Genomic DNA, 19,563 nt, shown 5'->3' with positions numbered 1-19,563 from the left:
CGTCATTATGAATTTGTATGCATAGCACGTGACATGGTGCCACATATTGATCGATTTCCAGTTTTTTACCGTCTTACTATCCGTAATGGTTGGTATACGTGTCAAGGGTTTTCTGATCGAAGTATCGGATATGAAGTTGAAAAGGCATCCACGGATTGGCGAAAAAAGTTCTTTTGGATTTCTGAGGACGTGGTGCCGCTAGACATGGTTCGCCATCCGGTGAATTCCGCCCTTCCTGACGTTGTTACCGCTTCTCATGAGGGTCAAGAATGGTATCGTATACTCACGATGGAACCAACACCTATGCGGGCCTTGCCAGAAGAAGCTCTAGTGTGGGCAGGCATGAGCCGTTTGTGGCCAACAGAATTTATGGAGCCCATTTTTGTAGACTTGAATGAACGTAAGTTATTCGTACTGTCTTTTTACTGTCTTGGATATTTTTATGATCAAGTTCCTATCTTTTTCAGGTCGGAGTTCTATGTTCAATGCTCTTTTTGAAGGCAGGGGTTGTGTTCGCAAGAGCATCCGCGAGGCGGGAGACCCACCTATTCTTGAGAAGACTAAATCTCAATTTTTATTTTCGAAGAGGGTTCGGGCTGAACCTGTAACTTCAAATGCCACCTTTGAAACATGTGCGTACGTTTTAAACCCTCCTCCCCTTACTGCCGTTACTTCCGACGGAACGATTGCCATCTTATCGTCGAGTGACGATGATGGAGATGTCTCTCAGCTTTCTGCTTCGGAAGAAGAAGGAGACTCTGATGAGGGTGCTTCTGAAATTTCTTCTGTCTCATCTTTATTGGCAGAATTGGAGAAAAAGAGAGCTTTGTGGCATCTCAGACAGGTCACACAAATGTGAAGTCTGCAGATACTGAGGCGGGACCATCGAAGAAAAAACGAAAAGTGCACCGTCCCAAGAAGTCACAATATAGCCTTGCTGATCGTATTGACACTGTTGAAGGTATATGTCAACTTCTAAATACTGTATTCCTATATGAGTGTTTGGCTGAGTATAACTTTTGTTATGTAGATCCCTAGCTTTTTAGTGAAGACATATCTGAGAAGCTACCTACGCCAACTCTTTATACTGAAAAACCGCCATCTCCTCCTCTGAGGGAAGATGTGGAGGCTAAACTGTCTACTCCGCCGAGTGATCTTAATGTAGGAGGCCAATCGACCCTTCCTCCAACTAAAACTATCGTGGAGGATAGGATGCCAACTCCGCCGGCTGATACTGAAACGGAAGAAGCCAATATCCAGTCTGAAACTGATACTCGTTTTGACTATCTTTTTCAGGTTGTGGATGGTACTGGCGATCAACAGGACAATCCCGCTGTTACTGAAGAAGGTTTTGGGAATGTAGGATCTCCTCCTCGTCCTCCTCCACAACAACACTTTTCCACCCCTGCTCGCCTTAAACCGTCGGGTTCTCGTTATTACGGGGATACGGGTTTAGGTGACAAACATGAGTTGTTTGTCCCTCCATGGGGTATTACTAATGGGTCCCGGTTTTCTCACCCTGGGACTTGCATGGATTTTGTTGAGCACTGTACGCCGCCTACTGAGATGGCGTACCAACGTGATCTTTCCCGCCATGACCTTCATACCAACGTGGCTTATCACCTGGCCAATGCTTTAGCTGGTAGCCAAGAAGTCCTAAGTGAGTGGCGTACCTTAGGCGGGAAAGTGGGAGAAGCTCGGCGGGCCACTGAGGCTGCTAAAAAAGAAGCTGAGGAGTATCGCATTGCTGCTCAAACTGCTAAATGGAAACATGCGGATGTAGAAAATGCCCTCAATGGTGAACAAGATCGTAATGCTGATGCGGCACGCCGATAGAAAGAAGCTTGTGAAAGGCAAAATGCCATTCGACAAGCTGATCGGGCAAAGGCCCAAAAGGATAAAGACGATTTAGCCCGTGCTCAGGAAATCAATTCCTCGTTGGAAAATCAAGTGGCCCTTCAGGGTGCCCGAATTCATGATCTTGAGGCGGAGCTAAAGTTGCAAAAAGAGCGAGTCGAACTCAAAGACCAGAGTGCTGCTGAAATTCAGATTGCCTATAACTCTCTTCTTCAAGCCCATGAGGAATCCATCGTGGAATCAATGGAGTTCCGAGCGCGGGTGGAACGTGCGGAGCAGGACCGTCAATGGTTCCTTACTCGGGGCGTTGATGCTGTAAGTTATTCTTTATTACTTGTTCTCTTACTCTCATTCTTTTGATACTGGGAACTTATGTTTTTGTCCTAACAGGTCGTCCGCCATATCAAATGAAGTAAGGAGCTGAATGATAGTTTTGCCAATGTGATGGCTGATTCCTCTTCACTTGGGCGGGCTTTCATGAAGGAATGAATTATGCTCAGAGCAATCGTACATTCCAAGATCATCCGCTTTATGGTGTAAATGTCAAACAGGATCGTGCCAATCGGGTTAGAGAGCATGATGCTTTGGTCTTCCCGTTACAAAATATGCTCCCGGAGTTTTCTTCCGCAGATAATATCTTACAACTTTTAAAGATCTATCTTGGTGAAGAATCTGAGGACGATTCTTCGGAAGATACTTCGTCAAAGGGTCCTGATGACCCGTCGACCTCGAATCCTTAGGATAGGCTTAGATGTTTGATACTTGTAATTTTCCTTTTCTCTTTTTGTAATTATGTTTTGAATAATTAATGAGAAAAAGCTTTTTGACTTTTGTGAACATTTAACTGTTTGAAGAAAATATCTCTAAAAGATATTTTTGAAATTTACAACTTTTTTTAAACGTTTAAACGTTTGGATAACTATGATGACGTGGCGGAGAGAGAAACTCTTTGAGGACAACTGACAAGACGTGGGGAACGCCGGTGACAGCCTGTTTGCATTATCTTTGAAATTCCCGCCCGACGTGTCAACCATCTGGCGGTCCACGGTTTCTCTCTCCTCTATCACTTTATGGGTCGCATTAATTGAGATGACCCTTGCGATTTTCATTTAATCTTTATCACTTTTAGATTTCTCTCAAGCATACCAGACTTTTCATCATTCTCTGAAATTTCTTCTTTCCGAAATATCTTCATCTCTTTATTGTTTAAATGGCTAAAGAAAAGAAAAGTACCCCTACTGTTAACGATGTCGTCGTCTGCCTTAAAGAAGAAGATTATAAAGATGTTGTTAACGTGTATGGATTGACGACGGAGTGGGAACCGGAACGTCCTGCTAGTGGTTCTATTGCCACTAGCCCAACTCCTAATAAAATGGCTGTCTACGTAGACCACTTTACCACGGGGAACTTTCGGATTCCGATTACCAAAGTTTTCAGATCGGTCTTAACAACTTATGGGATTCATCTGTCCCAGATCCATCCCTTCGGGATGTTGAGGATCCAACATTTCGAATTCTGTTGCCAAACTCGTAACCTAGAACCGACTGTTGGCATGTTTGCCGTTTTTATAAAATGACCCTTCGTGATGGATGGTACAGTTTTGCCTCCATCGAGAAGAGGACTATAGGCACGGAGTGGCTCCGTAGCCTTCATGGCTGGAAGCCAAAGTTTTTCTGGATTCATGAGGACGTCATTCCGCTCAAGATGTCGAAGCGTAAAGCGGAAACTCCTATGTCTTTCGTGGTTTAAGACACTGATGTCTATCCCAACTCCCATGCGTCCCATTCACGAGGGAGCGATGGTGAATGCGAAAATGAGCCGATTGTGGTCGTTTCCTACTTTGGAACCTTATTACGAGCGGACTGATAAGAGTAAGTTTGGGAACTTTTGTGTTTTGCTAATATCCCTTAGATTCCTAATTGTTATAATCGCTTTGTGTAGGTGAAGGTTCTACCTTCAACACTTTGCTGGACCAAGAAGGGAGCATGATGGTGCGACGTCCGATTGATCCAAAAGATGGTCTTTTAGACCGGACGAGCAACAACTTTTTGTTTCCTGCTTCCAAACTTTGTCCGGAACCATTGGTCTCCGAACCAATGTATGCTAAAGATGAGAAGTATGTTGAAGAAGCCATACTCAAAGGTGAGGGCATTCTACAACCTCAGCCTGTAACTGCTATTACTTCTATCAGGGTGATTGTACTCTTTTCGTCTAACGAGGAGTCATCACTATGTGAGGAAGTTTATTCAACTGATGCTAATAAAGCTGTGGATTCAACTGTAGGTCTCACCCGTCAACGGGCCGCGACTGCTCAAGCAACGTGCCATGATGATGTTGACATCATTGCGGAAGTTGAGGGTCTGGGGCCCGAAGATATTACTGTTGAGGGTAAACGCCCGGCCGTTGATGCGGGTGTCTTCAAAGCGGAGGGCAAGCGAAAGATTCATCCGGTAAAGAATGTTTCTAAGAAGAAGAAAACCAAGAAGACAAGTCCTTCCGATTTGGAAGCCCGGTTAGAAAAACTTGACGCGGAAGACCCGTCGCTAGGTATGTAAAGTTTACCTTACTTTCTTTTTATTCATTTTGAGTTGGAATTTTCCTAACCCATTGTTAATGGTCTTTAGTGAACCTGGATAACCTATCTGAGGGTATTTCCGGTTTGAAGGATACTCCTGTTCGTCCGCCACCACCGCCTCCTAACACTGCTTAAGATCCGGTTATTGTGGTGGACGACTCCCCACTGAAGAAGGAGGAGGCCGACACCACTGTTCACGCTAAGGTGTCGCCTTCTCATAATGTACACCACTTCAGAGATCAAGGGGGTATGAGCACATTTCCATATGCTTCCCCAACTTCTCCTCCTCCTGGGGTGAAGACCCCACCCCACACCAACCATACTGGTCCTTACGTCGGGATTCGACATTCCGTGACGTGGACGCGTGTTTTGAATTCCTGGGGGAGTGTCTTCCGCCTGGTGAAAAGGAGAGACGTCGCCTTAGTGTTCGCCAAGAATTGCTAAACTCCCATTCTTATTATTTGGCGAATACTATTTCCACTACCCATGAAATAACCAGGATTGGTTGGCGATGAATGAACAATGGGATGAGCTAGCGGCCTCTACTTCCGATGCTAAAGAAGAAGCCCTTAAAGCTATAAACAAAGCTAGAGAAACCGGCCAGGCCTTGGAGGTGGAGAAAGTTATTCGGTATGCTGCCGAGGAAGCCATCACTCTCCAAAAGCAACTAGATGAACAATCCAAGATGATGGCTGACCAGACTAAGTTGTTGGAAACCCTTCAGGCTGAATCAGCGGCCAAGGACAAGCGCTTGACTGATCTTAATGCCAGATACCGTGATCAAGCCCTGGAATGCGCTAAACACAAGATGGAGCTTATCCAGGCCAAGGCATATCAAAAATGGTTGTCGGCGGAAGCTATTCCCAAGGTATGTGTCTTACTCTCATCGTAAATATTCTAAGTTTTTTAGAGTTACTTATGTGTAACTGTTTGATCAGGTCATTGCCGATGTTCGGGCTAGTGATGAGCTAGGGAATTGTGTTGCTATTCTCCTCAAAGCTTCGAAGCAGGCCGGTCGCCAACTAGGCTTTCAAGAAGGTTATCATTTTGGCTCAACTTCCAGGCGTCCGGAAGAGTATGTCTTAGCTGGTCAAGACATTGTTGCCATCCTTAAGCAAAAATCAAAGGATTTCGATTCGTTGAAATTCTCGTTGACGGGTCAGATATCCGAGCTTGCTGATAAGGAAGACAGTATCCAGCAGCTAAAGACTCTTCTTGAGCTTGATGGAGAAGATGAAGAAGAGGAAGATGCGTGAGGCAACGATGCGAAACACGAAGATGCCGCGCCATAGATAGATCTTTCTCTTTCTTTTTAGCTAGGCTTCTCCGCAATTTGTATTACCTTTTTGTATAAATAAAGAAGGCTTTTTATTGCATCCCGCACACTTTGTTTATTATTTTGTTTTTTTATATAATATAAGTGTTTTCGGCGGATCTTCTTTGTGTACGAATAAAGGATTATGTAATAATACAAGTCGCAAATGACTGAAATGAAAATTTTCATAACTAAGGCATAAGCCGAATTACAAGAAACGAAATTACAAAGGTTCTTAACATCTAGTTAGGCACGCATGCCAAAAGAAAAACCAGCTAAATGTAACATTTTCTCAGTTGGGCCCCATTCCAGGTTCTAGGGATCTCTTCCCCGTCCAACCTTTCGAGTTTGTAGGGACATTTGGATAGAACTTTCTGGATTCTATAAGGTCCTTCCCAGGTAGGGGCCAACTTGCCCGAAGGCTCTTGCCAGAGGCTTCATTACTACGGAATACGAAGTCTCCCGCGTCGAATTCACATCTTTAGATCCGCGAGTTGTAATATTTTTGCAACTGACGTTTATAATTATGCTCGCGGATCGATGCAAATTCCCTTCTTTCCGCAAGGAGGTCAAGGTTTCTCCGGAGTTCATGATTATTATCCTCAATCATAAGAAATCTGGCGGATGGGTTACCAATCTCGGCGGGAATCATGGCTTCTGTGCCATATGTTAAACTGAAGGGTGTTTCGGAATTAATGGAATTCCTTTGAGTGCGGAAGGCCTATAGTACATGGGGAAATTCATCCACCCATCCCGTTCGTTTCGTCCCTAATCTCGTTTTGATTCCCTCTTTGATCGTCCGATTGGTTCTTTCGACTTGACCATTCGCTTGCGGGTGGGCTACAGAGGTGAAGATTTGAGAAATGTGTAATTCTTTTAGCCATTCTTGTAACCCACTATCCGCGAATTTTGTTTCGTTGTCACTAACGATTTCTAGGGGGAGGCCGAAATGACATATGATGAATTCTCACAAGAATTTTTTAACACTCGCTGCTGTTACAGAAGCAACTGGTTTGGCCTCCACCCATTTTGTAAAGTAGTCGATGGCTACTATTAAGAATTTGACCCGTCCAGGGGCTTCAGGGAAAGGTCCCATGATACCAATAGCCCATTTTTGGAACGGCCAAGCTGAAGTGACTGGAACTAACTCGTTCTTTGGTCGTAGCGTGTTAGGGGCATGCCGTTGACAAGAATCGCACTTTCTGATTTCATTCACCGCATCCAAGTGCATCCCCGGCCAATAGTATCCGGCATTCATTAATTTCGCCACGACCATGCGCGAGCCAGCGTGAAGACCACAAATGCCTTCGTGAACTTCTCTGATTAGGTAATTCGCGTCCTCGGCATCCACACATCGTAGTAATGGTCCGAGGAAGGAACGTCGGTACAAAACACCGTCAAGTATCTAATAGTTCAAGGCTTTGTGCTTTATCTTCCGGGCCACTGCCTTTTCTTCCGGAAGTTCTCCGGATGACAAATATGCTATTATGGGTGTCATCCTGGATTCTACTCCCGTTTGGATCACTAAAACTTGATGCTGCGGAACAGACGGGTGATCTAATATTTCGATGCGGATGTCTTTGGCAAAATGTTCAAAGTTTGTTGAAGCCAATTTACTGAGAGCAACCGCTGATTTGTTCTCGCTTCTCTTTATATGAATGACTTTGCAAGAAGAGAATTGGAGCATCAGATCTTTCGTCTGTGACACATATGAAGCCATGATATCATTTTTTGCTTCGTATGTGCCGTTAATCTGTCCCGCAATCAACATGGAATCCACTCGGGCTTCCAAATGCTTAACCCCAAGCTTTTTAGTTATCCGTAAGCCCGCCAAGAAAGCTTCATATTCTACCTCGTTGTTGGTACTTTTGAAGTCCAACTTTATGGCATATGTAAACTCATGGCCTTCGGGATTGACTAGCCAGAGGCCTGCGCCACATCCCTCACTGCTTGAAGCTCCATCCGTAAATAAGGACCAAATCTGTCCTGATTCCGGAGGTGCTTGGGGTTGTTGCTCGATCAAACATTCTTTTTCTTTGTGATGCGGGACCTCTGTCACGAAGTCCGCCAACACTTGTCTTTTGATTGTTGGCCTAGGTTTGTATTCTATTGCGTGTGCACCTAGCTCGATGGCCCATTTGGCCAATCGCCCAGACAATTCTGGCTTGCTGAGAACGTTTTTGAGCTTGTATCCAGTTAAGACATTGATGGGATGCCCTTGAAAGTACCTACGGAGGCGTCGTGCAGCATAGACCAGTGCCAAAACAAGTTTTTCTAGCATGGAATATCTTGTTTCTGGATCCGATAGTGTTCTGCTGACGTAGTAAATCGGTGTTTGAACATTCTTGCGATCTGTCAGAAGGACTACCCCGATAGTAATATCTGAAGCTGATAGGTATAACGTCAAAGGTTCTCCCGTGTGAGGTGCTGTTAACGTGGGGAGTTCCATCAAACATTTTTTAACCTTCAAGAAAGCTTGTTCCGCTTCCGTGGTCCATTTAAATTGTGCTTTCTTGAGGCAGTTCCTTATAGTTGAGATGAAAGGATGAGACTTGGCTGGATGATTTGCCAAAAACGATTCAAAGCAACCAGTCGGCCATTGAGTGTCTGAACTTCCTTGAGGGAAGATGGGGAAGGCATGTGGGCTATTGCTTGAACTTTATCTGGGTTAGCTTTGAAGCCCGCATCCGTGACAATCAATCCCAGAACATTTCCTTCTTCCATTCCAAATGAGCACTTGGCCGGATTCAGCTTCATGTTGATACCTTTCAAGGTTTCGAACGTCTCTTCAATATCTCTCAACATCTGGTCTTCCTCAACACTTTTTATTATGAGATCATCCATATACACTTCTAAATTCCGGCCAATTTGATCTTTGAACGCTATGTCCATTAATAGTTGATATGTGGCTCCCGCATTCTTTAGTCCGAAAGGCATCATTTTGTAGCAAAAGGTGCCATGATCAGTGCGAAATGTTGTTTTGTCCTCATCGCCCGCTGCCATGCGGATCTGATGGTAGCCCTTGTAGGCATCCAGGAAGCATTTGAATTTGAATGGTGCCACAGCATCAACCTTGAGATCTATTTCGGGTAAGGGATAACAATCTTTGGGACATGCTTTATTTAGATCTTTGAAATCGATACACATCTGCCATGACCCATTGCTTTTGGGGACAATAACTGGATTAGCAACCCAGGTCTGATAACGAATTGGGCGGATGATTCCAGCTTGTAAGAGGTCCTGGACTTGCTCATTCATTGCTTTTGTTTGTTTCGGACCCATCTTACGTTGTTTCTGAACAATTGGCGTAAACAACGGGTTTACCCTTAATTTGTGTTCCGCAATGTTCCTCGGGACACCGGTCATATCCGCGGGTTGCCGTGCGGAAACATCAATATTCTTTGATAATAACTGTTTCAAGAAGGTCCGTACTATCTCGGAAATAGCTGGTCCTATTGTTACAGTTTGATCAGGAAATTTTTTGTTCAAAACCCATTTCTTTGGTTCAGTCTTCACAGTTTGTTTTGGAATCTTGCTTGGTTTTGAGCTCTCGGTTGCAAAGCAGTGCCGATTAACATGAATTATTGCTATGCCAGTGCAAGTTGGAACTCCTACTGCACCGTGTGCTGTGGACGGATGAGCATTAAAGTCACCAATCGCTTCACGTCCGAGAATAATGTCATGCTTTGATGTTGCTGGCAGAACCAAAAATTCGACCTCTTCGGTCCTAGAATGAATTCCGTCACTTAAGGTGACTGGGAATGAGATTACACCTCGAGGATGCATTTTTTCCCCTCCGAACCCCGATACTGGAGCGTGGATTGGTTTTAATCTTTCCTTATCTTCCTCGTCAAGCTGTTCAAAACATTGTTCATCATAATGTCCGAAGTACTACCGGTGTCGAAGAAGACATATTGGGAACGGTAGTGTCCGAATTGGGCAGTGATGATCAAGGGGTTTTTGTTATTCGGGCCCCCTTGATACGAGGAAAGATCACTGGCTCATTCTTCCATTCTTCATCATCAGACTCCTTCCTCTTTTTCCCTGTATCGTATCAGCCTTGTATCATATGGACGTTTAAGTCTCTGACTTGCTTTTTACTCGGACCCTGGATATCCCATGCGGGAGCTTTACCATTATCAGGTTTCCCACCTTTTACCAGGTGTCCAAGTTTTCCAGACTTTACATCTGCTTCAATTTCATTTTTTAATATTCTGCATTCATTCGTATTATGACCTATGTCATCATGATACGAACAATGCCTTTTCGGGTCAAGGAATGACCTTCTTGTTAATGGCTGAGGTTTTCTAAAATTCGCATTCTCTGTGGTGAGAATTTCGGCGGGAGTCTTTGAAAGAGGAGTCTAGTTATTGGGACCTCGGTTCGAGGGTCCCGCTTTGTTTTTGTTGCCTATGAGGGATCGTGCATCAAATGGTTTTGATGCTTCCGTACTTGGCTGAAGTCTCGACCAGATAGGACCTTTCGCCTGTCTATTTGGTCTCGGAGTTTGATACTCGACTTTAAATTTTTGCTTTGAGTTACCACTTCTCAATGTTTTCTCAGTGTTCGCATACACTTTTGCTGCAGTCATGAGATCGTCCCACTCTTTTGGCATTCCATCTTTGCCCGTAAGTGTGCGGACTAAATCATCAAATCTAACGTTTTTGCGGAAGGCACCCCGAAGCATGTCTTTGCTAATTCCACCGATGTTCAGGCTCTCGTCATTGAACCTGGTGATAAAATCCTCAATAGACTCGTTATCGCGACGAACGACATTTAAAATTTTTGACTGGTCTCGCGTATGCTTCTTCTGCTGACTGAATTGTTGAGAAAATTTCTTCACTAAATCGTCCCAGCTAGAAATTTCACCATCGGGTAACTTTTCGAACCACTCTCTTGATGCCCCTGTTAGTGTTAACGCGAACATGTGACACCAATAAGGAAGCGTCCAACCACTAACACCGCCTACTGCTACAAAGTTCTGGAGATGATCACTTGGATCAGTCATACCATTGTATTTACCTACCGATGTAGGTATTTTAGCATTAACAGGAAAGGGTGCTGTGGCAATGCTCGCTATGAATTTTGATTTTTCGGCGAAAGCCGCGGGGCGGTATGGTTTGGTAAAGTCTCGTTCAGCATTGCTATGGTACTCGGTGTGGCGGACTATGTCATGCGGACGACTGCTTCTCGCCTGTGAGCTCATCCTACTAACCCCGGTATACATACTGTAATCTCCCGGGTGGTAAGATGAATCGTAACTATCAAACTCATCCAAATAAGATGGTATCCGCATGTCTATGCGAGGACGAGGGCGTAGCGAATCTGACTTCCTCTCACTATTGGTGGAGGGGAAGGAGATCCCCTAGGAGATTCCTCATAATCCAAAGTGCGAGCGTGAAGTCGTTCATTACGCTTTCTTCGCTCGTATTCAGCCACCAAATTTTGTTGTTGCACGTGGAGCCACTCTTCCGGAATTAATGCTCCTCTGGATCTAGAATTACGTTGACGAGATCTCGCCATATCGGAATCGCCTGAATCATTTTCCAGATCCAATTCTGGCCGTTTCCGGCGAGTCTCTTCCGTAATTCGTTTTTGACCCAAATTAGAACATTCCGGTGCCAAGGCACGTCCCATGTTTGTGGGAGTGGGATCAGTTGGTGCTGTAACATTTTCTAAGGTAAAACCCCCAGGTGTTACCTCAGTGATTCGTGACCTCGGAGCAGTGATACGCTCAAGAGCACGGCCACCAGGAGTCGTGATGCGTGCAAAAACACTGAGACCCGGAGGTGCTTCTGTGTTAGTTACACGTGAATCGGGTGCAGTAGTTCCCGTCGGCCCTTCAGGAAGTTTACTCATATCAAACGAACCAAAAAACTAACAGAGACAAAATTATGCAGTTCTAACACCAACACGGATAGCGCCAATAAAGAAACACGGATCCGATCCCCGAGTATGGGTCCTGGATCCAATGAGTCCACAGGGTAAAGTATGATAATTACAACTAGGATATGAGTATGACTTCCCAAAGTCCAATGAACAGAACCTGCAAAACAGACACCGTGAGTCTCGTTACACGAAGGACAAGAGGGAGGTCTTCCTGTAACCACCCTCCGGCGTGAGAATCAGTAACGTTCGTAGATGGAGAAAGTACTTAAGTAAACAGACTAAGTGTAGTCAGAATGTAAGTGAGTGAATGAATACCTCATACCGTTTGACAAGGTATTTATAGCCGAAGAATGTAGGAAGATGATTGGGCCAGCTGTCCTCTTCTAGAAGATCTTCAATAACCACCTGGACGCGTGTCCTTTTATGATAGGTTGAGCTATACGTCCCATGTGCATGGGTATAACAACCCGGACACGTGTTGCCCAATGATAGGACGGATCGCACCCTGGCCATGTGCACGGTTATAACAACCTGGCCAGGTGTCCTTTGTTCATTGGCTGGTAGGTCACATATTCCTCACGTAACAATCGTGGATATTCTTCTAGATGGAAATTGGTTGGTGACAGCTGTCCCGCTGGCACTTCCTCTCGATCGTTTGGGCGGACTGATGTCCTATCCTGCGGACGACTTTCGAGGGTGCAAGGATGCTTCCGCACGTGATATGAGGACATTCTTCCTCTATCGTGATATGCGGGTGATTTGTATGCCCCGTGTGTGTCCTATTATGGGTTCCTCTGTGACCCACGGGTGGTACTTAAGGGTATTTGAGTCTTTTTGGTACCCTACCTCTGTAGTCGTCTTGCTCTTGTCTATGACATTTGCTACGTTTCTTTGCATGTAACTTATTTATTACATGATACAATCTTAACAAATAATATTTAAACACATCACATTCCATCTATATCACATGAGAACTAAACATTTGACAAGTTCCATAAACAAAGAAAAAGAATTAGTTATGAATGTACATGTGACGTTTTAAATGTATTGTTTTTACATTTATATCATTTTTTAAAGAAAAAAATAAACACTTGTACTTGTGCCATGCCGGATAAACCGAGGTAGATTTTGCAAAAATCCATCTCGCTATCATCCAACCACTAATCTGCAATTTAAGCAAATAATTAAGTGGTTCTTTAATTTGTTGGGAATTACCGAGTCGACTTATGGCTATGCATGGAGCGACTTGGGATACAAGAAACCGGTTAACTTGGCGTGCAAGTAATCAGGTTATCTATGGATAGTTATTTTATGGAATAATCTATTTTAGGTTTAAATGGAAATAATTATTGTGTTGATTTTATTTTGTCCTAAATATATTCTAACGCGTTTAGGTTAGTCTAAATATACCGTGTTTAGGGTATGGGATATTGTATCAAGTTTTTGAGTCAGATTTCTTGATCATTAATAAAGTTTGGGTGTTAGCCAAATATTGTTCTTTGTTTCCGTTCATCTGATTACCATAATTGGTATCAGAGCGGTTAAGCTCTTGGAGTTGTTCGGTCAAAGTCTTGATCAGAGGAAAGAAAACTCGACCGAGTCGAGGGCCGAGATTGTTTTGGAATCCAACGAGAAAAAAAAAGGTTGGGTTTCAAAATTCTCATTGGATCTTGAATTGGTTTCAACCACCGAGTCACCTACCCTTGAAGAATCAATTATGTTATCCTTAAAATTGATATTTGAATTAATATCAATTAGAAAAGCAGCGTAGGAAACGAGAAAAGGGTTTGATTGCTATTAAAAAGTTTTTGATTTATTAAAAAAAAAAACAACGTTTAGAGATGGGTGATCGACCACCAGCCAAAGAAACGAACACAGGTTCTTTTCAGTGTCCGAAACTAACAACAACGAAATTACACGGTCTGGGCTATGCATATGCGCGTGCTGATGAATGTGCATGGCGTGTGGGACACGATCGATCCGGGTAACGGCGATGCAAAACTAAACAATATTGCAATCGCTTTGATTTTTCAGTTGATCCATGAAGCACAGATTTTACAAGTGGGTAATCTGCGCACAGCGAAAGAGATGTGGGAAGCGTTAAAGACCTGACATCTAGGTGCTGAGAGGGTGAAGGAGGCGAAACTCCAAACCCTAACGTCAGAGTTCGACGGGTTGAAGATGAATGAAACAGGGACTATTGATGAATTTGCAGCAACGTTATCGAGTTACTCGTCAAAAGCCGCCACGCTCGGAGAGATATTCTCGGAAGAAAAAACGGTAAAAAGTTCCTTACGAGTCTTTCGAGACGTTTTATTCATATAGTAGCATCACTCGAACAAGTTTTAGATCTAAAGACTGTTGGGTTTGATGATGTGGTGGGTCGATTAAAAGCCTATGAAGAGAGGATAAAAGAAGAAAATCTTCAAACCGAGAGCAGTCAAAGTCGGTTAATGTTCACTAAATCTGAACCTATTAGCAAGGGTCGAGGTCGAGGATCCTATGCTTCAAGAGGACGGGGACGCAGTCGAGATGATAAGAAAGGAAAAGGTATGGAACGAGATTTGTCACATATTAAATGCTACAGGTGCGATGAATTTGGGCAATTTGTTTCGAGGTGCCCCGACCGATTTCGGAAAGATGAAGTAAATCTAAACCGAACAGAAGAAAATGAAACAAATGGTTTAGATGCTTCGTTTTTCATGATGGAAGGTGTTCGGGAAACCGTATACCTTAACGAAGATAAAGTAATTCCGACGAAGTACGATACCGATTCGGGCGAGACCGACATGTGGCACTTAGATAATGGTACGAGTAACCATATGACGGGAAACCGTGAATATTTTGCGGAACTAAACAAACAAATAGACGGACAAGTAAGGTTCGGAGATGGTTCGTGTGTGCCGATCAAAGGGAAGGGTTCGGTTGTTTTTAAAGGTAAAAGTGGAGAACATAAATTGATGACCGATATTTATTATATTCCAGGTTTGCAACGTAATGTGATTAGTTTGGGTCAAGCAACCGAGTCGGGTTGTGATATTCGGATGAGGAGTAACTACTTAACGATGCATGATAGTAGTGGAAGGTTACTAATGAAGGTCACGAGGAACTCCAAGATGCTTTATAAAATCCGACTAAATATTGGGAACCCAACTTGTTTACAAGCAAAATTACCAGGTATGTTCTCCGGTACTTGCGGGCCAATAAATTCCGGGTCTAGACTCGTGAAACCGAACCGAACCCAAACTTACAGCAGCAATAGCGACGGTTCTGAAACAAACTGCAGCAATAGCGACGACGAAACTGACGCTAAAAACAGAAAGCAACAGCCTTATTACAATCAGCAGCACTGTTGTCGCAAACATCAGCAACAGCGACCAAACTGTCGCTAAATGCAGTAACAACAATGAAAGTGTCGCTAACAGCAGCAACTTTGTCGCAAACTGCAGTAAGGTTAATAATTCCAATGAAGAACTCGAAGAATTACTAGTGTTATTGAATGATAAAATGAGTAGTTTTGATGAAGCGAAATCGAAACCCGAGTGGATGAAAGCGATGCGGGCCGAGATCAATTCAATCAAGAAAAAGAAAACGCGGAGTTTAACGAGGTTACCAAAAGAAGTTAAACCAATAGGTAAACGGGTATTCAAGGTAAAACGGAATCCCGGCGAGTCAATAAAAAAACACAAGGCGATGCTTGTGGTGAAAGGATGCGTGCAACAACCCGGGATTAGCAGGATAACTCTACTCCTACTTCTTAACCAACCAAACAAATATAACTAAAACATAAACGCCACAAAACCAAAAAAACATAAAAAGACATCAAACCAAAAACAGAAAAAAAAAAAAGGTATGAAAAACCCTTCAGAAAAAACTAAGACACTACAGACTGGGCTTCAGATTATCAACCCTCCTATATTACACCCCCTTCTAAAATATCAATAACCTTTCTTATTTTGCAGATTTAGCATCCATTTGCAACTCCATTTACCGCGACCGATCCGTTCTCGGTAAGCTTGACCTCTTCTTTAACTGAATCTGGAGCAGCAGTCTCTTCTTTATTTTTTTCAGCTATGCTAGATTTTTCTTCCCATGCCTAATAAAACACAACATTATTGTTAACAACTATGCAAACACCAAAATAAAACAATTGGCAGATAGTAAATGTTGAAAAGTCACATACTTGTTTCTGAAACTGTTGTTTTGCCTTTTTCTCTTGAATTCTCTTTTGTCGTTCTTCGTAAAACTCAAAATCATCTAATATGCATTGCTTGCTAGAATGATCTTTGAATATTTTAATCACCTGCAACCCCTGCTCCAATTTCACCTAAACAAACATGCACATAAATTATTAACATATACCAATCACTTAATTATAAAACTTAAAAATAAGAAACAAATGTGTGCTATAGACATAGATAAAATGTATATACCTCTTGGGTGTCCCTGCTATTGGTTACAGGTTTATTCTCATTATATTCAAGAATAATGTGCTTCAACAAACTATTTGGTACATCTTTAACGATATGCCACTTAACGGGAAAATAACCAACCCATTTGTCTTGTTGCCAATAATCCAAGCTTTTATTAAAATCAACCGGGCCGACCATTTCAGCAACACCAACAAATTGACCACTTGTATTGACCTGTTAAACAAAATCAGGATTTATAAAAATCCAAATGGCGTAAAGTGTTTTCTGGAAATCAAGTTGTTAATTTAAAACATACCGAAAAAAACAGAAAAACCGGACATTTTTCAGACTTCTGTTGGGCTTCTTGATATGCAGCATCAAGTTTTTTATTTCCATTTTGTGTACTGGACCAAACATTATACTTTATGCTTTTATGAACATCATCTTCACTATATGATTTAATAACAAAAAACTTAGCATCTGTATATGTTTCAGGAAAATCTGGCAAATTGTATTGCTCTCTATCTGGAACCACAGATGCCTTATTTTTCTCAACATCGCTAACTGGCAAAGTACCATCTTGCCCTTTAACGGTCACGGTGACTTCAACAGGGTCCTTCTGGCTCTTGGTGATTCGGGCCCTTGGGCCCCGGTTTAACTCATTCAGTCCATCACTGCTTTCGTTGTTATAACGGAAAATACCATTTCCTCTTCCTCGAGGTTTGTAAGTGCTGTTATATGCCAACCAACTGTTCCCGTTCGGTGACCAATAAGTACTTGCCCCATAACCGAAACCAGATCCGTATGCACCACGGTGTTGTCCGTATAACTTATTTGGATACATTCTGTTCATATATCCAGTTGTTGTATTCGTGCCAGTCACTGGTCTTGAATTCTACAGAGCACATATATATCATAAACATGAATATAGCAAATTAAAATTCAAATTAGAACAAAATATTTAAAAGCAAACCGAAAACAAAAAGAAAAATAACGTTTAAGCATAGTTGCTATTAGTGTTTGATATGTGAAGTAAACACCACCATGCTCTATTTGTGTTCGCTCAGTTTGTTTACAAGCCAAGCCTATTGTGCAGATTTCAAACAAAAAACGAATTATAACTTACAAACATACCATAAACGAAGAATGCGGGCGAACAGTCTGATTCTTTGACGCAAAACTGTTTGCATTTATTAAAGAAGCAGAATTGGCACTGTTTCTAGTTTGACCATTAGAATAAACCGGGACGTCCAACCATTGAAACCCGCTTTGCGTACCCCGATTATACGTCCCACTCGAGTTAAAAACCGGATTCTGAAGTCCTGCCGGTCTGACCGAAGCAAAACCCGTGTTTCCCTTCGTCACATTGTCAACAGTCAATGGCGGTTGTCCGGCCGCTGCAGGTTTGGTGACATCGCCTTTAGGTAGGACAGTGGGTTGACTCATGGGTTGGAAATATGGGCTCGGGTACTGATACTGTTGGGCTCCGTAAAGTTGACCGTCAGGGGCCGGTGTTGGTACAGGCGAACCAGCCGGAGAATACGGAGCATATGGAGCGTAGCCATAACCAGGATACATCATTGACCCGCTGTCCCCGTAAACACCCTAGTAGTAAACACATATTAATCAGCATAAACATAATACTAATATAGAAACTGTAATGTTACAAAAAAAAATGATTGTTACATGAGACGTATCAACTCCTTCGGGGTTTAAGTATCTTGAATAGTCTTCCCAACCATTGGTAGTCCCATCATAACCTAACATATAATATTCATCAAGATTTTTAGTAACAAAGTTCATTTTGACAATAAGATGTTATTATTAACAGTTTTTAAAATATGTATTAAATTAACTAACCTCCATAATAATAGGGAGATGAGGCATAAGCATTAGGGAAATAAGCAACAGTTGGATCCATAAGATCTGGGATCAAAGGAGTCAAAGACCGGTCAACAAGTTGACTTTGACTATTATTATTATTAGTGTCCACTGAATCAACAGTAGGCTGCAAAGCACAAAAACAGCATAATTAGTCTTCAGATCATGTAAACAAGTACTAAAGAATTAAAAGTTCAATGATTAACCTTCTTAGCAGTCTCTGTGACTTCCAAAGGCTTAGATTGAGCATCCAATGATAAGTTTTTCAGCAAATCAGCTGCTTCTATTGAAAAAACAAGTCAAAGAAATCAACTTTATACATATATATAATCAAATCAAACCCTAATTAATAAAGTAAGTTCTAATTATCACTAATCAGTTCTCTAGTTATTAATCAACGAAGCTTAAATCGCAGCATAACAGTCAGGAACAATTAACAACTAACAACAGCTAATTTGAATAAAGATGAAGCAATAATAATAACAGAGGATACGATCTGCAGGAGGAGCAAGGGCGGCCATGAATAGATTGGATCTTGAAATATAGGATAAGAAGATAATAATAATAATAATAATAATAATAATAATAATAATAATAGAATTAGAAACCCTAATAAATAGATAGATAGATAGATAGATAGATAGATGAGATGAGATGAGATGAGATGAGATTCGGCGGCGGCAAGTATGAAGCAAAGGGTTTTGAAGTAACAGAACGGTTTTGATCCACCAAAAGTGGTGATTCAAATAGCACCACGAAGCTTATACCTTTCACCCTTACAATATCAAAATGTGTGTGGTTTCAACCCCTTAACATTTCAAATTGTATAAACCCCTCGGACATTCTTGTGTTTGGATGAACAGGGCAAACACGCTTGTGTAATTCTTACTGGAGTATCTCTCTTGTCCGGTTTAATGACATTGTGTTTGTTGTCTGGCAGATTGTGTATGTGCTGAGAATCAACATTCATTCATTTTGTCTTTGATACATTTGAGTCCCTTTCCCCGAAGTTGTTACGTTTCTGAAAAAAGTTCAGCGGTTCATGCATGGTTACTTATTGATGCCGAAAAACTATAACTTTGTTTTCAATATGATAAATTTTGCTATTCAAAAATGGATGGTGGCGCAACTTGTTACCCATTTATCTGTCTCTCTGTTGTAGTTGGATCAGTATTTAAATTAATATCTATTTTAATATATATATATATATATATATATATTTCTAGTATTTTCATGTTTAAAGAAAATTACTTTATCTAAATCTATACTATAGACAGTGTTGTAAAAATCGTTAGTCGCTAGTCGGGCGGTGGGGTGGGGACTAACGATTAATCAGATTAGTAGAGATTAATCGGATCGGACTTTAATAATAATATTCAGTTTTATAGATACATGTAAAAAATTTTATATATAGTTTTCAGTTTTATACATACACCAACATATTTTGGTTGGAATTTTGCTTGAAACCCGAGTTTTTGGTTGGAATCACACCAGAAACCATTGTTTGTGGTCGAAATCTTGCCGGAAGCTTCCAATTTTGGCCTAATTTGACCGGAAACTGCCAATTTTGGCCGGATTTTACCATTGACAGATTAATTGACCGACTAGCCCAAAATTAATCAGTGAAGTAGGGA

At 42.0% G+C, this 19,563-nt stretch overlaps 1 protein-coding gene across 1 annotated transcript; it reads right to left on the bottom strand.

Annotated features, from left to right (window-relative positions):
- Positions 1-15,376: 15,376 nt before the first annotated feature.
- On the bottom strand, positions 15,377-18,494 carry LOC143620334 (YTH domain-containing protein ECT2-like). Its single transcript, XM_077092034.1, has 9 exons — positions 18,423-18,494; positions 18,136-18,212; positions 17,909-18,056; positions 17,735-17,808; positions 17,183-17,653; positions 16,365-16,943; positions 16,070-16,282; positions 15,820-15,963; positions 15,377-15,732 (listed from the first exon to the last, which is right to left on the bottom strand). Exons 1-9 carry the CDS (start codon positions 18,448-18,450, stop codon positions 15,601-15,603), a joined length of 1,866 nt encoding a protein of 621 aa, XP_076948149.1. The 5' UTR covers positions 18,451-18,494; the 3' UTR covers positions 15,377-15,600.
- Between the last annotated feature and the right edge of the window lie 1,069 nt (positions 18,495-19,563).

This window comes from Bidens hawaiensis, unplaced genomic scaffold, assembly GCF_021521415.1.
Source record: "Bidens hawaiensis isolate Kalapana, Puna unplaced genomic scaffold, B.hawaiensis_p1.1 tig00002553_1, whole genome shotgun sequence".
NCBI lineage: Eukaryota > Viridiplantae > Streptophyta > Magnoliopsida > Asterales > Asteraceae > Bidens > Bidens hawaiensis.
This window is presented reverse-complemented; position numbering and strand designations above follow the sequence as displayed.